A 16,205-nucleotide genomic window follows, 5' to 3' on the forward strand; every position below is an offset into this window, starting at 1 on the left:
TATAAATTTCCTCCGTCCAGCTTTTCTTCATTCTTTCTGTTTTCAWGTATGTTAAGCCAGAGGTTCTGATTTTGTTTTTCTTTTACTATAATTGGAAAGGTGAAAAACTTTTAACCGCCACAAATTTATTTTCTTCTCCTCTGTATGAACTAAATCCTTTGCCTATATGTAGCACAGACTCTCCAGACTTTCTGAAGGGTTTCTTTTTAAGKTTTTCTTTGGATGTCTGCATTTTCAGTCCACTTTTTTGACATTCCTATTCACCTCGACGCTTTTATAAGTATTAYTATTCTACTGTTTCTTTCTTAAGCCGTGCAGCAGCCCTGACCTATGAATCATCAAAGCATTAAAGGACACCTAACTTCAGGAATGAATCAGTGCTTTAAAGATACCAGATCATGCAAAAGTAGTCATACACCTCAACCTTTCCACTATTTGTCAAGTTACAACAATTAGAACAGATGTGTGGTGGGAAACTAACWGCATGTGTTAGTTAGGGATRGTGAGCACACTATCCCTACCTTAAGCCTAGGTGGTGGCAGCATCATGCTGTGAGTACGCATCTGTTAAACAGGGCTGGGGAATTGATGGTGGAATGGATGGAGCTTAAGGAAAAGACTTGAGAACAAGMGGCATAGATTCATTCATTTATCTGAATTGAATTTTAAATGTGCGACATAAGGAAAAGACAAAACAAAATATTCACAAAACTGAGACTGTCTCCGACAGATTTCCCCCGTAGTTGATTCATCTGTTGCTTAGCAAAGTTTCGTCAGAGATATAGCTTCATTTGAAGTGAAGTCATGCAGGAAATGATTTTAAAGGAAGGGCGTCTATTTGTCAAATTACTCAAGGATTGGCCTAACAGTCACTGGCCGAAAGCTACTACAAGATAATAAGGTATTATTTTTTATGTTGTCTACATGCACAAAGAAAGTGAGGAGAGAAGCAAGAAGTGAATGCCATCAGCAATAGTGAAAAGACAGGAGAAGTACTATCATAGTTAGGGCTGCATTTTGGAGATCGGTTTTAAGGATTTTCACTTGAATTAGATGAAGAAACAAACCGCCGTGTGAGTGATGACTGCATTTTAGATCCAGAGCAGCGCAGCATGTGTGAACCATGCACAGCAGCAGAAGAGARCAGCGTCTCTTGTAGACTGGTGTCCTCAGAGCGTGGATCTAAATATTATCACTTGCGATCTTAGTTGGGAAAAGCATCAAAATATAAAATTTTTAAAAAAGGGCTATTAGGAGGTTATGAGAAAAAAGTTAAATTGAGTTACTGTCAGGTAATTATTTTAATTAATGATGATTTTTTTGTATTATCATCGTGTGTTAGATTTTGAAGACTCATCAGCTGATTTTCATTTCATWTTACATAGATTTACTACTACTTATTTTGCTCTGCTTTAATCCAGATGAGTTGTTTTATGTTTAATATCAGTTATTTTTGTTGAGAAGCATAGTCAATCTGACARAATAACTGCTATTAATGTCTTCAGAGTTCCAAAAATAATTGACTGTGACATGATTTAAAATGTTATTTCGCAAATTTAAAAGTGAAGTCAGAAAACGCTAATTTTCTGTAGCGCATAGTAAAAAGTTTGAGCTTTTTCTCACTTTTTTCTATCTTTATTTAAGTCCAAGGAAAATTGTCCCCAGTTGAAAAAATAAACCCTTTATCCCTCTAGGGGAAAAAAGTGATGCCTGTCTGTGTTAGCGCCATTGGAATCGGAGGTCTAGCTCCTTTACTTTGTGCCTCAGCTCCATGCTCACTTCGGCTGTGCGCAGCTGAAAGTGGGTCTTCGACTTGCTTGATAGCTTTTGACAGCTCACTCTCATCCCTGGTGGATCAATGGAGCTCAGCACTCTTCATTAGAAACATCAATGTACTGCACATTCCCACAGGCTCACCAACGACCCAGCAGCTCAGCAAGTGAAAATGTATTTATTTTTTTATTCTATAAAAAAATCATTCAGGATTTATGRCTTATGTATTTTTTTTACTTCAGGTGAAAACCAGAGAAATTGCTTGGTTTTGCCCATTGGAACTTCTTTTTTAAAACGTAGCCTGCATTAATGTTCGAGCAACATTCACATATGAGAAGGACCATGATTATGTTGATTTTGATTAGGAATACAAATGTTTTACTACTTTTTATACCACACAGAACAACGGAACATTAATTATTTTATATTTTTTATTAATAAATACATAGCTGTGGATGTATTTTAAGGCACACCTCAAACATTCTGACTGTCTACAAATTCATGACATGATGGGAAAGTCAAAAAAGCTTCCACATTTGTCCCATGTCCAGGAAGGAGACAGACTATATCAGGACATAGAAAACAAAAAAAAAACATAAGACATTCTGTGAAGATTTTGGAGCTAAATCTTAGCCAGGAAGTTAAAACTTGGGTGCAAATAATTCTTCTAAATAGTCAGTGACATTAAACATAAAGCCGTGATCTCAGTCCCACAGAAACTTTAAACGACATGCAAGATGAGCTGCCTACAAACTTGACTTAGTTGCAGCTGTTCAGCAAACTATTGTGAGAAGCTTACTAAAGAATACTCAAAACATTTCATTCAAGTTATAAGGAAATGTATCTAAATTTTTTAAGTTAAAGAATGTAATAAAACAATAAATGGGTCTTAATAGTTTTAAGACCCATTGAAAATGTAAGTGTCATTTGCTTGGTTATGGTGTCATTATTAGGAAAAGCTTAGTGTGTACACTTTTTATTTTGAAAGTCTCCTTCTGTAAGGTGAATGATATTTTTTCTTAGATTGTTTATGTTGTGATGAAGATAAAACGCAACAAAAAAAATAGCACGGTAAAAGGAAAAAATAAATGGACAGAMTAACAGTGCAACCTAAGAGAAGAGATTCATTTGTAAATGTTACTACTTACATTTCAAACTGAAAACACATTAATTATTTAGATTGTTTTGCCATATTTATAGTTAAATKAAAGTACTTTTTGCCTAAATATTGTATAGAATATGAGCTGTTTTAAAGTAATATTGAGCTGTGGGGATAGGATGTTTTGCTTTTATTAAACTGAAATAAACTCACTACTTTTAGATACAAGCTGTATTATTTATTTACCTTCCTTTTTTCCTAAGTGAATTAAAAAATGAAATCCTTGATTGAATTTTATTCAAAAGCTCAAAATGCCTTCTGGACAATTCTGCGGTGTTTTGTATTTTTGCATGAAAGGCAAATGTCTTGCTTCTTATTTTTTTATTTATTTATTTTTCAGGTTGTTTTTAATGTTTATATTGAAAAAGAGGGACCTGGAAGTTGAATATTATTGAAGTGAATTTTAAAGAAGTTCACTACACGTCAATGGAAGCTCCAGGGTTCATTGTAAACACAAGTGTTGCGTCAGCAGTCAGTCTCTTGAAATGATGGCATCACACGTGGAATATTAGTATGTGCAACAAGGTGAAAAAAACACAGTGGAGACACTAGTGATGGCARCGGGTCACAGAGGTTGTTGTCATAGTGGAAATAATGAGTCTGAGCCAATGGCTGCCTCACTGTCATCATCTGCCATTCGATTGGCCCTCTGACAGTTTACTCAGCTAATCACTGGAAGAATTCAGCCTACATGTTTGGTAGCATATGTGTACACACACACGCATTCATACACACATTTGGCGGCCAAACGTCACACTGGGAAAACGCAATGTGTGTTTCGGTGAGTCTCTCTGGTCCTGACATTAATAATGCATGGCTTTGGGAGGATGAAAGGCTGTTTTGGCTTGAGGCATATGTTTCATATGAAGAGAGAGACATCATGGCCGGTAGTTATAACTGTACATCSACAGAGAAAGTGAATGCTTCGTCACATGGCTTTCATCAGCGGCTCTGTACTTAAGTCTGGAAGTGGATTTATTTTGGGGGTAAAGAGTGAAATAATCAAATATTTAACATGAAGGGATTTTTTTTTCTATGGTAGGTTGAATACTGTGTCTTTACAGTGCACTTTATTAGATGCACCTGTTCAGTACCTGGTTAACACCAATGCAAATCAGCCAATGACATGGCAGCTCCACGTCTAGGCATGATAAAGGTGATTTGCTGAAGTTCAAATTGAGCAGCATAATGGAGGGAAATAGGATTTAAATGACCAAATGTGAAATTGATATTTGGGCTTGTTATACATTTTCAGAAACGTTTGATGTTCTAGGATAGTCACACAGACGTCTCTTGACTTTACAGAGATTTGGCAAATAATAGCAATAATAATGAGCCAATCAGCAGCAGTGCATTACACACAAAATACCTTGTTGATGTCAAAGGAGAATAGCAGAAAGGTAGCAGTGACTGTAATAATCTCTTGTTACATTTCAGGTATGTTAAATAAAATACCACCTCTGAATGCACAACATGTCAAACCTTGAAGCAGATGGACAAGAGCAGCAGAAGACCACACACGGTGCCGCTCGTATGAGATAAAAATAGGAAATTGAGGTGATAATTCACACAGGCTCACCAAAATTGGATGACAGACTGAAAAACATTGCTTGTTCTTGATATAAGCAGTGACACTAAGATTTAGGGTCAGAAATTGGTATAATATTATGAAACATAGACCCATTACCAAAAAGACATCTATGCGTTAATAGTTCTAATTGAATTATGCATTATTGTGTTTCAAGAAATTCAATAGAGGTTTCCATATGTTTTCAAACTCCTGTGCCTCACCTTTGACAATGTCAGTCAGTTTCTCCATTATGTTGTAGGACATATTTTCCTTCACCCACATAGTTGTTGTTTGGTCCATTTTCTTCATGTGAAAGCTATAATTCTTCCAAATTTAATCAATATTTAAGAGACAATTGTCTGTCAATACACACACACTAGATAGTATTTTGCATTATATGGCACTTGTAACCCAGTAATATCTACTAGTAACTAATATACTATCCTCTTCCAGTATTTTTGGTGTTTGGAGTAGCCCCATATAAACTGAGACAAGGTACCTTTAACTTTAAAATACTTAAACATCTCAAATGCCAGGGGACCATTGATTCAGCTTTTCTGGTATAACTTGAGTTCTTATATCTCAGTCTTCATTAATTGTTTAAAACGTTTAAACATGCGATTTCCATTTTTTGTTTTTACTGACCCTTCTGTCAGACTCAGTACTCGGTGGGAGGTCATAATATTACAGCTGATAAGTGCGTAGAGAAAGTACTACTTTTTTTTTTTCAGGATTGATTTCTGAAAGCTTTTAAGCTGGCTTCACATTTATATCATGACCTACTCCGTTGTTTTTTTTTGTTTTTTTTTTTGTAAATCCAGAATGTGTGCTGTGATGCAACACTTCACATCGCAAGCATCATAGCACCACCAGATTGGGCTAAAAGTCAAATTTAGCAGGCAGTGGTTTGCTAACAGTAATCATGCACAAGAAGGATTCATTCCTGCTCTTGTGAAGAACATGAGCACAACTTGTTTGTCTGACACTCATGTGCGGTAATTAAGGTTAAAGTCTCATGTGTGGAAAGTTTCCCCTTATTTCCTTGTGACGCCTTCGGTAATAGAGCTTCATATGTAAATAAAGCGCCTCGCTCATGCATATGAGTGTTTTCCATGTGTCTATGTGAGCGTGTGCATCAAACCCTTTGAAGTTACTCATTCACTCTATATTCCTTCTCTTCCCATGTCTCGTCTCTTTGAACAGCATGTAGGCATGATTATTAAAGCTGCTCTCTTTCGACTTCAAACATATGGGATGAATATGGATATGATGTGACACCAAGCCCTTCACCAATGCCCTGTCTGTACTTCATTTTCATTCCTGTCATGCAATGAAGGTTGATAGGCTCGGCGTTAAACAATCTCTGTGGGAACTAAACCTGTCATTCACTGGCTTGTCTTTGAGCTAGCTAAGGCAGTTATTACGTAGCTTATCGAGAATGACATGGAGCTGCAGGGGAGAATTAGATGTGGAATTTTATTCTTATTTGACTTGTCATTCTTCACTTTTCTTGCCGTCATCTGACATGCTATGTACATCTTTTTCTGATGTCATCCTTTCTTAAYTTATTGTGTTGTTGAATGAATTTTTGCTTCTTTAGCTGTTTTCCTCTTTCATAGTTTTCACAYGAAGCATRCAGGACAGAGACCACAAATCCTTGTTGTTTGTACTTTAAATTTTGATCTTCCGCAGATGGTAATATATGTTCCTCAGGTGCAATTAACAAACCAGCAAAATGTTTATTTTTTGTTTAACTTTAAGGGCCCAAATTTACCACTGAGCCTCAGACAGCTCATTTTTACTATGATATTCACTCTTGCGTCAGCAGAACACAGAACTAAAATACCTGAGATGTAACAAGACAGGCCTCTTTTTCAAAATGCTAACGAATGTTCTAATAATCTGCAGAAGGTAAAATCTGTTTATGTGTAATTTTTCACATGGGAATAGATTGTGTGTGYGATCTAATTCTGTTTCTTAACAGAAATTGCATTTTGATCTTTTCTTCAATTTTACACGAACTTATTTATTTACACAAACTCAATAATTAAGCATATATCGGTACAAGAACGATATATTGTATTTACAGAAAATACACATGTCCAAATACAGTATGTAAAAAAAAAAAAACTCAGACTTTTTTTGGGCACTCTATTTTTCTCATGACTGCAGTTACTATATTATTTCAGTAGCTGATTGAGCTAATAACATTTAGAAAATATCATGCATGCTAAGGTAAGCTACCCGTTCACCTTGTGTGCAAAAGCTGTAGGTAGAAACCTCATTCGGCCAGCAGTTAACCACAAAACCTCTTTGCAGAGCATTAAATTTATCGACTTGACGATGGTGGTATTAGGTCTAAACCTGTGTGTACAAATATTACAATATCGTAAAATCTTTCCTGTTATTAAAAGTAGTTAGGCAGCATAATAAACCTACAATATTTTTTAATTAATTCACTGTTAACATCAACAGTCAATCCATTTTTTCACTGATCTCCAGTGACAGTTAACCAGGCAACTGCATTTGCGTCAATAGGTCAGTCAATCACCTTTGATGTTTTGCAGCATTTACTTGGTTATTGCATTGGTCTAGTATTGCTCTATTTTATTTGATTACTGTGTTGTTGATGAAGTTCCACTATGATCTATTTGCATGGGTGAATCCTAAGCAGTCAAGGTTTTTTGTTTAATTAATATTACCTTTTGTTACACTATTGGATAATACATCAGCAAATGTAGTGTGTAGGGACTGGATATTTTACTTCTGCACAGAATTAAGTATGTACGTAATTGCATGCATGTGCATGCATGAACAATGAATGAATGCAATTTGCTTTCTGCAGGAAGGGTTGCTAGCTTGTGTCAATTTTAGTTTTTCTGTCCCATCCTTTCTTGACTCATTATTCTTTTATGAATATGTGGTAGTAAAAATGTATGGAATTACTTCTATAAGAGTATCAGTCAGTTGTTTCATGTTCTAGCACAGGGGTGGGCAACTCCAGGCCTGGAGGGCYGGTTTCCTGCAACTTTTAGATGTGTCTCAACTTCAACACACCTAAGTCAAATAATGAGGTCATTAGCAGGACCCTGGAGAACTTGATTTCACTTCGTAGGTGATTCAGCTATTAAATTCAAGTGTGTTGGACCAGGGAGACATCTAAGAGTTGCAGGACACCGACCCTCCAGGACCAGGATTGCCCACCGCTGTTCTAGCACAATAATAAATCACTACTTTTGCAGAATTATGTATTCTGGTTTTATAAAACATGCTTTAAACAAATGAGATCACATTGTGACAGTGACTAGTACTGCATTTTGCAGATCAAGCAAAGGTAAAGGATTGTCCTGTAATGAGTTTTTCTAACACTTGCAGAAGTTGTATTATGCAAATGAGWCTGCAATTAAAGAAGGCTGCATGCAGAAATGAGCTGTTGCATCCTGCACAGCTCTTCYGTCAGCTTGGAAACTGACTGATGAAGCAACAAACTGTTGATTGCGATATTTTTTTGGTTTATGCTTCTACATTTTGCAGTGTAGAAACATAATGCGAGATTCTTACATTGGCATGGCCGATTTGAGATTCTTACATTCTGGCTACCATGAGTAAAGTTATCATACTTTCATGGTATTTACTGGTAATTTTTAAACAAATATGTAAAACTTGGTTTTATTTAAAACGGTGAAGCCACAGTTATCCACTATTAAAATACTCCATTGATTACTTTAGTTGTATTAATAATGCATAAGAGTTATTTATTATTTTCAGTTTCAATAAATGTATCAAATTTTCCACAACTTTAGTTGTATTCAAATAAATTTCCTTCATGTGTAGAATGTTATTTAATTGTTCTGTTCTTCTTAGAGTTAAACTGGGAGTAACAGATGTGCACTTTTAGCTTGCTATTGTTTTAAAACATTGTCACCTAATAAAAGTAATACACACATTGATTTTCTACCTAAGTTTACCATCCAAAAATATTCCCAAAAGGCAGAATTTGTCTGTCTTGTAAGCAAGGGAAAAAAGTGGCAGCCTTATTTCAGCCAGCTGACTGACAGTGTGACCAGTTAGGACCAGTTTTGCCATAYAGCCAGAGAAAACTTTGGTCACTTTTCCAGGCAGCTTTTAAACAACTACATCAGTCTACACAACTCTTTAAACTGTGGGGAAGGTTTGGAGAAAKATTTCTGATGTTTAGAAACGTACCTTGTAAAAACCACTTGCAAGCCTTTGCTAACCTCAACATTTTTTGGGTTAATGTGGTTTTTATTTTATTTTTTTATTTTTTCAAATCTATTTGAAAAAAATACCTGACATTAATGACAAGAATGCCATAATGTCTTTCATGTTTCATCATGTTTTGCAAAGCCAGAAGGTTCAGCTGTTTAATAAAATCATCATCATTATCATCATAGAAAAATCAAAAACAACTGACTGAGTTCCTGAAAGAGGACATTCTAGCCATGGGTTGTAAAATGTTTTTCAGTCTTATCTTGACTACAGAATGCATCAGTGACCTTGCTGACACAGAAGTACTCTCAGACAGTGAGGCATGTACTGTACTCTGGTTATCTTGCATCCCTGCATTCGTAAAGTGCAAGCTTTTTATTTGTGAAAAGCATGCAATATTGACATGCAAAAACACCGAAATGAAGCACAAAAGCAATGACAAATAAACCCCACACAGCGCTCCCTGTTAGGGCTTATCCATTCACTGATATTTTATTTACTATGTGTTTTTTCCTTTAGTGCTGTTGGCATGTCGTAAGCCCCCATGCCCTCACTTCCTGGCTTATGCTGCCCCCGCCTCTCAGCAGCCATTAGGTCTGTCTCTGACACCATATGGCCTTCTCTCTATGTTGGGGATGTGTGACGACAGTCCCCACTATGCTGCTAAGTCTTCTGTAAATAGAAGCACAGTCTTGCCCTATTTCCTCTTTTCTGCATCCTCATCACATGTATTATTTATTTATTTATTTTACACTAATTCGTTCTTAAAGATTAAGGAGTTTAGTTTTTGCAGTGATAAAATGGTGCATTTGCATTGAGATTTTATTTGCCTTTAGCCAAATGTCCACTAACATTACTGTGGTGAATCAGAGAAAACTACTATAATTAAAATCTTGAGTCACAGAATGACGAAGGCCAGCACCGTTACAGACGCATCTTCACTCCYCTTGGCAGACWGAGCTGCCTTTTGAGAGGATCATATCAAAGCCCAGAAACATGCAAAACCAAATGATTCTACTTATTTGACTTCTTTTAAACACAGCAGGAGAAAATTGTATATGCCTCTGCAGATGTCTTTTGTCTCTGCTGGTAAGGTTGTCTTACAAATGTTAATGTAGACGCAAGCTTGTAGCCGTAAGATTTAGTAGTCTTAGTCTGCAAGTTTTTCTTCCTTTTCTGACACGTGTATCGAGAAAGAAAGACAGGAAAAGGCAAACAGGTGTGTAGTAGTGTCACTGATGTGTTTCCTGTTTGTGCCTGGAGAAGAACTCTTCGAGGACGGATCATATCGGAAGGTATTGCAGCAMGCTATGTGTCTTTCTTCTTTTCAAACAAGAATATGATGCAGTTATTTCTGTTTTATTTTAGCAGTAAATTACATCTCACTGAAAGTAGACTGGAGAATAGTAAGGGAAAAATATCAGCCGTAAGCTGCACTTTGAGWAATTGTAGTTTCAGTTTTCTAATTTGTGATGATGAATAAAAAACATATCTCGTGTTTGGTTTGACTTTAGCTGTTACCAGCTGTAAGTAAGCCGTAGAGCATCTGAAGAGCAAATTCAAAGATGGAAAGGATATGACCCAAACTGTGGTTGAACCTTGACGTGTCTTCTCAGTTTCCTGTTTTCTTGCTCGTCTTGTTCCTCCAACTTTTGCCGCTGTCCCTTCTGCTCTCATCTGCATGGCTTAAACGAGTGAGAGCGCTACAACCAGGAAGACAGTGAAGCTGCTTTCAGAGCAGTTGCAATACAATGTGGTCTTATATAAAAGGGACTGATCCGATTTCAATGACTTATTTATTTTTTTTTGATATATATTTCCTGATTTACAAGCACAGTTTACATTCAATACCTTGCAAAAATATTTTTGTCTATTATTAAATATTCTTGTCTCTTTTTTTAGCTCATTGGATTTATTTTGACTTTCACAAATTATTGTCAATGATTTTCAACATTTGTTTTAGATCTACAAAAGTGTGGCACACTGACAATGTGTCATGCATATTTTTGTCCTTTCTTCTTTCCAAAATACCCCCAGCATAGTCAGATTGAATTAAGAGCATCTATGAGCAAGTCTTGCCAGAGACTGTTGACTGGGTTTAGGTCTTTACTGGGTCATTTTAGCTTAAGAAAATGCACCGATCTGAAACCTTTCATTGTAACTCTGTCTGTATGGTTAGGATTGTTATCTTGATGGTAGGTGAACATCCTCTGCAGCCTCCAACATGTTTGCTTCCAAGATCTACCCTGTGCTTTGCTCCTCATCTCATCACCTCTGATCAGCTGCTGCACCATCCCTGCTGAAGAAAAGCATTCCCACATCATAATTYTTCTACCATCTACACAAACTCTTAGGGTTGGTTTGTTCAATGTGCAGTGTTCATTTTCCTCTAGTGTTCTGTGCATATTTATATGTGCATATTTGTCTGCTATTTTCCTTTGTCTTCATGATGCTTTTGTTCATTACTGTTCCTTATCATATCTCTGAAGCCTTTTCAGAACAGCTGCGTTTAAACTGAGATTTATCACTTAGGCGTCTTTTGAATGCAGTCGATTGCATTTGATTTCATTTAGGGACGTCGRATTAAGGGGGTGTAAATAAATGTCCACCACACTCTTAAGRAAACCTTTTCCTTATTCATTATTATGCACTAATTTGTGTTGGTCTGTCACATTAAACTCCTGTTAAAAAGCATCAATAGTGTTATGTTGATGTAATGTGAAAAAGGTCAAGGTGTATGAATTCCATTGCAGGGCACTGCAAACCATAGAACTGTGCATCACTTGCAGATCCTGACAAACTTAAGATTTATAAAATTATACCTGTGATTTTTTATGCTATGTCTCAAAGTACGGTCCTGCGACACACGGATTGTTTCTAGATCATGTCAGTGATAGCCTTCCATTTATCCACACGTGCCCYCTCCCTCTATCCTCATACTCTTGTGCAGATGGGGTTTACTGTAATTTTTAAAAGCCATGCAGGTTACACATTCATTCCCATGGTTTAATATGAGTGGGGTTACTAAGGTTCGCCAGGATGTCCCCGACCTCTTTTCCACCAGCTCCATCATACCTCCCTGTTTCGTCTTTTTTTTTTCTTCACATTTAGACATTTTGCTCTTCTTTTCACCTTGTCTTGTCCTGCCCAGCGTTTCCCTCCTCCTGACATGGTATGACTGGGACTGTTGGTACTTTGGGATGTTCTTGTCTCTTTGGGTATGTTTTTTGAGACATGTGCTCATCAGGTTGGATGCTTTAAGTACCATGTGAAGCTGTGTGTCGGGCAGAAACTTATGTGCTCTGCTCTTATGTAAGCTGGTCTTGGCGGGGTAAAAGCAAGGGTTTAGCTTGAGGGATGCTGGCTCAGGTGCAGCGATGGAGACAGAAGCTATTTTGGGAATGCTTCGCTTCTCGCATCTACCAAACGCATGAGTTATTCACTCACATGGGTCTCCTGGTTCTGAAGGGATGAAAGGACAATTGAAAAGTGGGGTTCCGCCCYGTTTTGTATTCCTGCATGCAGTGTCTGCTAGGTGTGCTAAAACTGTAGCTGGAGAAAATATTTTGATTCCTTTGTTCTGCAAATATTCTGGCATTCATTGTTGGTTTTATTCACTGCCAGTAATCCAAGCCATTAGTTAAAAGGCTTAGATTAGTACAGCTACGCACAGCTCCCTGCATAAGTCTCCCTTCATATGTTCTCTGATGTTAAATATTTCTACACATATAGTGTGGGCATCAACTTTTGATTAAAAATGGTTCATGCATAAAAAGTGCATTATCTATTCTGGTAGCTACAAATAATGATTTTTAGTTTAGATACTATGTGCTACTCATCCTTTGAACTTGCTCATCGCTGTGAGATTTGTAGCATTCTTTGACAGCTGTGCTAATCTGTYTATCCCTGTGTATTTTTACTCTCTCCCTGCCCCAGACCATGCAGCCCCTCTGGCTCCAGACTCACCTGCCTTGCACTGTCCCAATCCTGATCAAACATAAGGGCACACCCAGCAGGGACTGCTGAACACGACTGGGTAGAAAACCATGCTGTCTGGCTCCTGGCGTCGGTCTGTGGGGCCGACACAACCTGTCGCAGCCCCTGTGGTGAACCCCAGCGCGATGACTGTGTGCGGGGTTCCAAGCGGTACKGTGGTTCTTGAGGCTCAGTATGACTACAGCTACCGAGGGTCAGACGGGCGACAAGTATGCATAAGAGAGGGCGAACGGTTTGTTCTCCTGAAGAAGACAAATGCAGACTGGTGGCAGGTGAGAAAACATTGTTTTTTTTCTCTGGTGTGAATGAAACCATAATGGAGTTAGTTTATTCAAGTCCATGCTTACAACATGGAAGAAAAGACAAATCCATGGGAAAATTTCACAGAAGTAGCAAACTGCTGCTTTTCTAACTTCCTCTTGAAGCAAGCTGTGCACATTATTAGCCTTTATTTAACCAGGTAAAGAATCCATTTAGACCAAGGTCGCTTTTAGGTGATTAGACCAAGAGCTCAACAACACAACACTTGAGAAACACAAATGACTGAAATAGGCAAAGCTAGTGAGATTTCCACTTCAGATCATTCCTACAGCTACATCGAACATTTTTATGGGATCTCTGATTATAGACAAACTACTCCTCCCCTCATGCTTTTGTAAAATGACTTCAGTTAAACTGGCCTTAAGCTACAGTTTTTGGGCCCAGCCACTTCATTTACTGTTGTGTATACAGTACTTTTTAATTCATATACATATAGATTAAGTCAAAATAGTTAAACATGAAATTAGTTTATTGTAACATGTTTATTTCAATGTACATTTTGTCTCATATCAGTCCAGAATATGGCTATTTTTGGTTACAAATGCTATTGAAACAGGAATATCTTCAATACTTCAGTTCTGTTGAAACTAGTTATTTACATACACTATATAAAAGGACACAGAACCATTATTTCTGACTGCCTGACATTAAATCAGACTAAACTTCCCCTGTTTTAGATTAGCTAGGATTATCAAAATGATTTTTATTCGCTAAATACCRGCATGATATCACCTTACCCTTACTTTGCAGTTGGGATGATGTAAATGTGACGCTGGTCATTATGATCAAATACTTAAATTTTAGTTTTATCAGGCCACAGGACATCTCACCAGAAATTAATGTCTTTGTCCGTAAGTGCATTTTGCGAACCATAATATGCCTCTACATGCTGCTTTTAGAGTAACAACTTCTTCTTTGTRTGACATTTTACCACGTAGCAGTATAGGTGCTGCTAGCTGTTGAYAATTACTCTCATCAACTTCACCAAATCATCTTTTTATGTTTTGCAGTTGATACTCATATTTTGCTCTTAMATTATCTGGGACAGACAACACAGGCTGTTATAATTTCACGAAGATTACCTCATCACCACCCAGTTTATTAAAAGTTTAAACCTCCAAGTTTCAAAAAATGGATAAAAACAAACTTTTAAAAATTCTCATTATTTTGGCACTTAGAAAACTTGGAAAAATACAACTGGCCTTATATATGAGAGYTTTAGTCTGATTTAATGTCAGACAGTGAAGGAAAACAATGAAAAAAGTATTTTATGCAGTGTATGTAAATATCTAGATTCTTCTATAAACACTTCTCCTAACATCCTGTGCCTGAAATGGCACAACAGGGTTGGTTTTGTTGTGGCTTGGCTGAATTTATTCAAATGTAAACAGCAAAAGCATTGATCTTGACTTTGTTCTTGAACAGGTGCGCAGAATCGGTGCAGCCAGCAAAACAAAGCCCCTGTATGTCCCTGCTACCTATGTGACTGAGGTTCCTATCACACCGATGCCCTCGCCCCAGCGCCTTGTCACTTCTGTCTCGCTGCACTCCAACATGCTGCCCCGAGTTTCACTCTCTCCCAGCTTCACAGGAACCGGCAGGAATGAGCAGAGTCAGGGTAATGTTTGGTACCAAATACCAAGTTCAATAATAKTGGAAAAAATTGTAAAAAATACAAACTGGAGCTCTTGTTTTATTTCCTCCGCAGTGAACAAACCCATGTACCGGTCCATGGAAAACCTTAACACTTACAACAGTGCCTTCCAGAGGTCTGAGAGGAACACAGTGGTGGGAGAAAACCACTTCCCCACYCTGCCTCTCTCTGGATTCACCTTTACGCCCAATTCTTCCACCTCCCAGTCAAGTCACCTCATGGTCCCAGGGTCTCCTGCAGCTTCCATGACTCGAGCAAGCTCATCACATCCCAGAGTGGTCCCGACAATCACCCGGAGTCAGAGCTCCAGCAACCTGCCTGAAAACCTGAACGAGAACCCGTATGACGAGGTCGGGGGAGGCCTTGGCAGTCGCATCAACTACAAGGTCCCTAAGAAGTCCTGCAGCCAATGGGACATGGTGGGGGCTTCAGGCAGGAATAACCGTCTGCAGGTAAGGGAAGTTAAGATCTAAGAAGAGGTAGASATGGTTTACCCAAATTTCAGGCAATAMAGTTTCAAGACTGAATGAAAAGCATGAACAGTGGTTATTTACACTGAAAATATTTGAATAAATATTTGAATAAATCAGAGAAAATATAAAAATTTTCGGCTGAGGCGTTGGGACATTGTTGAGTCTTTGTAATTTCTCTACACACAATGGCTTTCACTAAGGCATGCAAATAAACAAGCTGTAGAAAATCTGATCTTTATTTTAGGTTAACCAGATTCTTTTTCACTTAAAGCTGATTCAATCTATTCTTCARTAACATATTAGATTTTTAAAATTATTTGTCACATTAATTACAAATTAATAGCATCTAAAATATGACTGTTAAGGATGATTTGATTCCTTTCTGATTGTCAGTTCATGCCTTATGAGACACCAGGTGGAGCAAGACTCATATGCAAAGCCATTGTTTKTTGTGAGACTGAGAGAGAACGCAGAATTACCACGTAGTTAGTGTCATTATTACAACACTCACAATGACTGGCTGCGGGAATCCAAACAGCACAAACTGTCTTGTCTTTTTTATCCATCCATCTTTCTCTGTTTTTTGGCTCTTTGRAGACTTTTGTCAGACAAATCAGCTATCAAGCTCTACAGTCCTAAATTTCAGATTTAAGTTGTAGAGAGAATGATCTTTGTTTTTCAAGTAAAGACCTTCTCCTTATCAAATGACGAACATAATTTAAAGCTTAACTTGCCAAATATTTACAGGAAAAACTTAATTTTGACTTCTTTAAAATGCTTTAAGTAAATGATGCATACCATATTGTCGAAAATAACARGATGACATAGATTTAGCACAGAAAACATTATTGCCAAGACCATCTAATCTATTTGCAAATAAGTACAGTTGGCAATAAAGTTCGGTCTGAATTTTGAATGAGAACTAGCCACTATGTGTTGTAAAACAGAGATTTGAATAATTTGGACTTCAAAAAGCACAATGTCTGATATTTAGCTTAACTTGTCTTTGGTTAAACAGAAAGGAAAGAAA

At 37.4% G+C, this 16,205-nt stretch overlaps 1 protein-coding gene across 9 annotated transcripts in view; it reads left to right on the top strand.

Annotated features, from left to right (window-relative positions):
- The window catches only part of arhgap9 (Rho GTPase activating protein 9), a 57,137-nt gene that overhangs the window by 1,571 nt on the left and 39,361 nt on the right, over window positions 1–16,205 (top strand). For 8 of the 9 annotated variants that reach the window (XR_001776639.1, XM_017304982.1, XM_017304981.1 and 5 more), the window contains exons 2-4: window positions 12,668–12,999; window positions 14,474–14,666; window positions 14,757–15,154. Coding sequence is in view for 8 of the 9 variants with exons in the window: in XM_017304982.1 (XP_017160471.1) it covers window positions 12,778–12,999; window positions 14,474–14,666; window positions 14,757–15,154 (813 nt within the window). In the remaining variant the exon portion in view is untranslated. Of the gene's footprint in view, window positions 1–9,713; window positions 10,027–12,667; window positions 13,000–14,473; window positions 14,667–14,756; window positions 15,155–16,205 lie in introns of those variants that run through there. The other variant, XM_008408463.2, reaches the window with a different exon arrangement.

This window comes from Poecilia reticulata, linkage group LG5 (genome assembly GCF_000633615.1).
Source record: "Poecilia reticulata strain Guanapo linkage group LG5, Guppy_female_1.0+MT, whole genome shotgun sequence".
Taxonomy (NCBI): domain Eukaryota; kingdom Metazoa; phylum Chordata; class Actinopteri; order Cyprinodontiformes; family Poeciliidae; genus Poecilia; species Poecilia reticulata.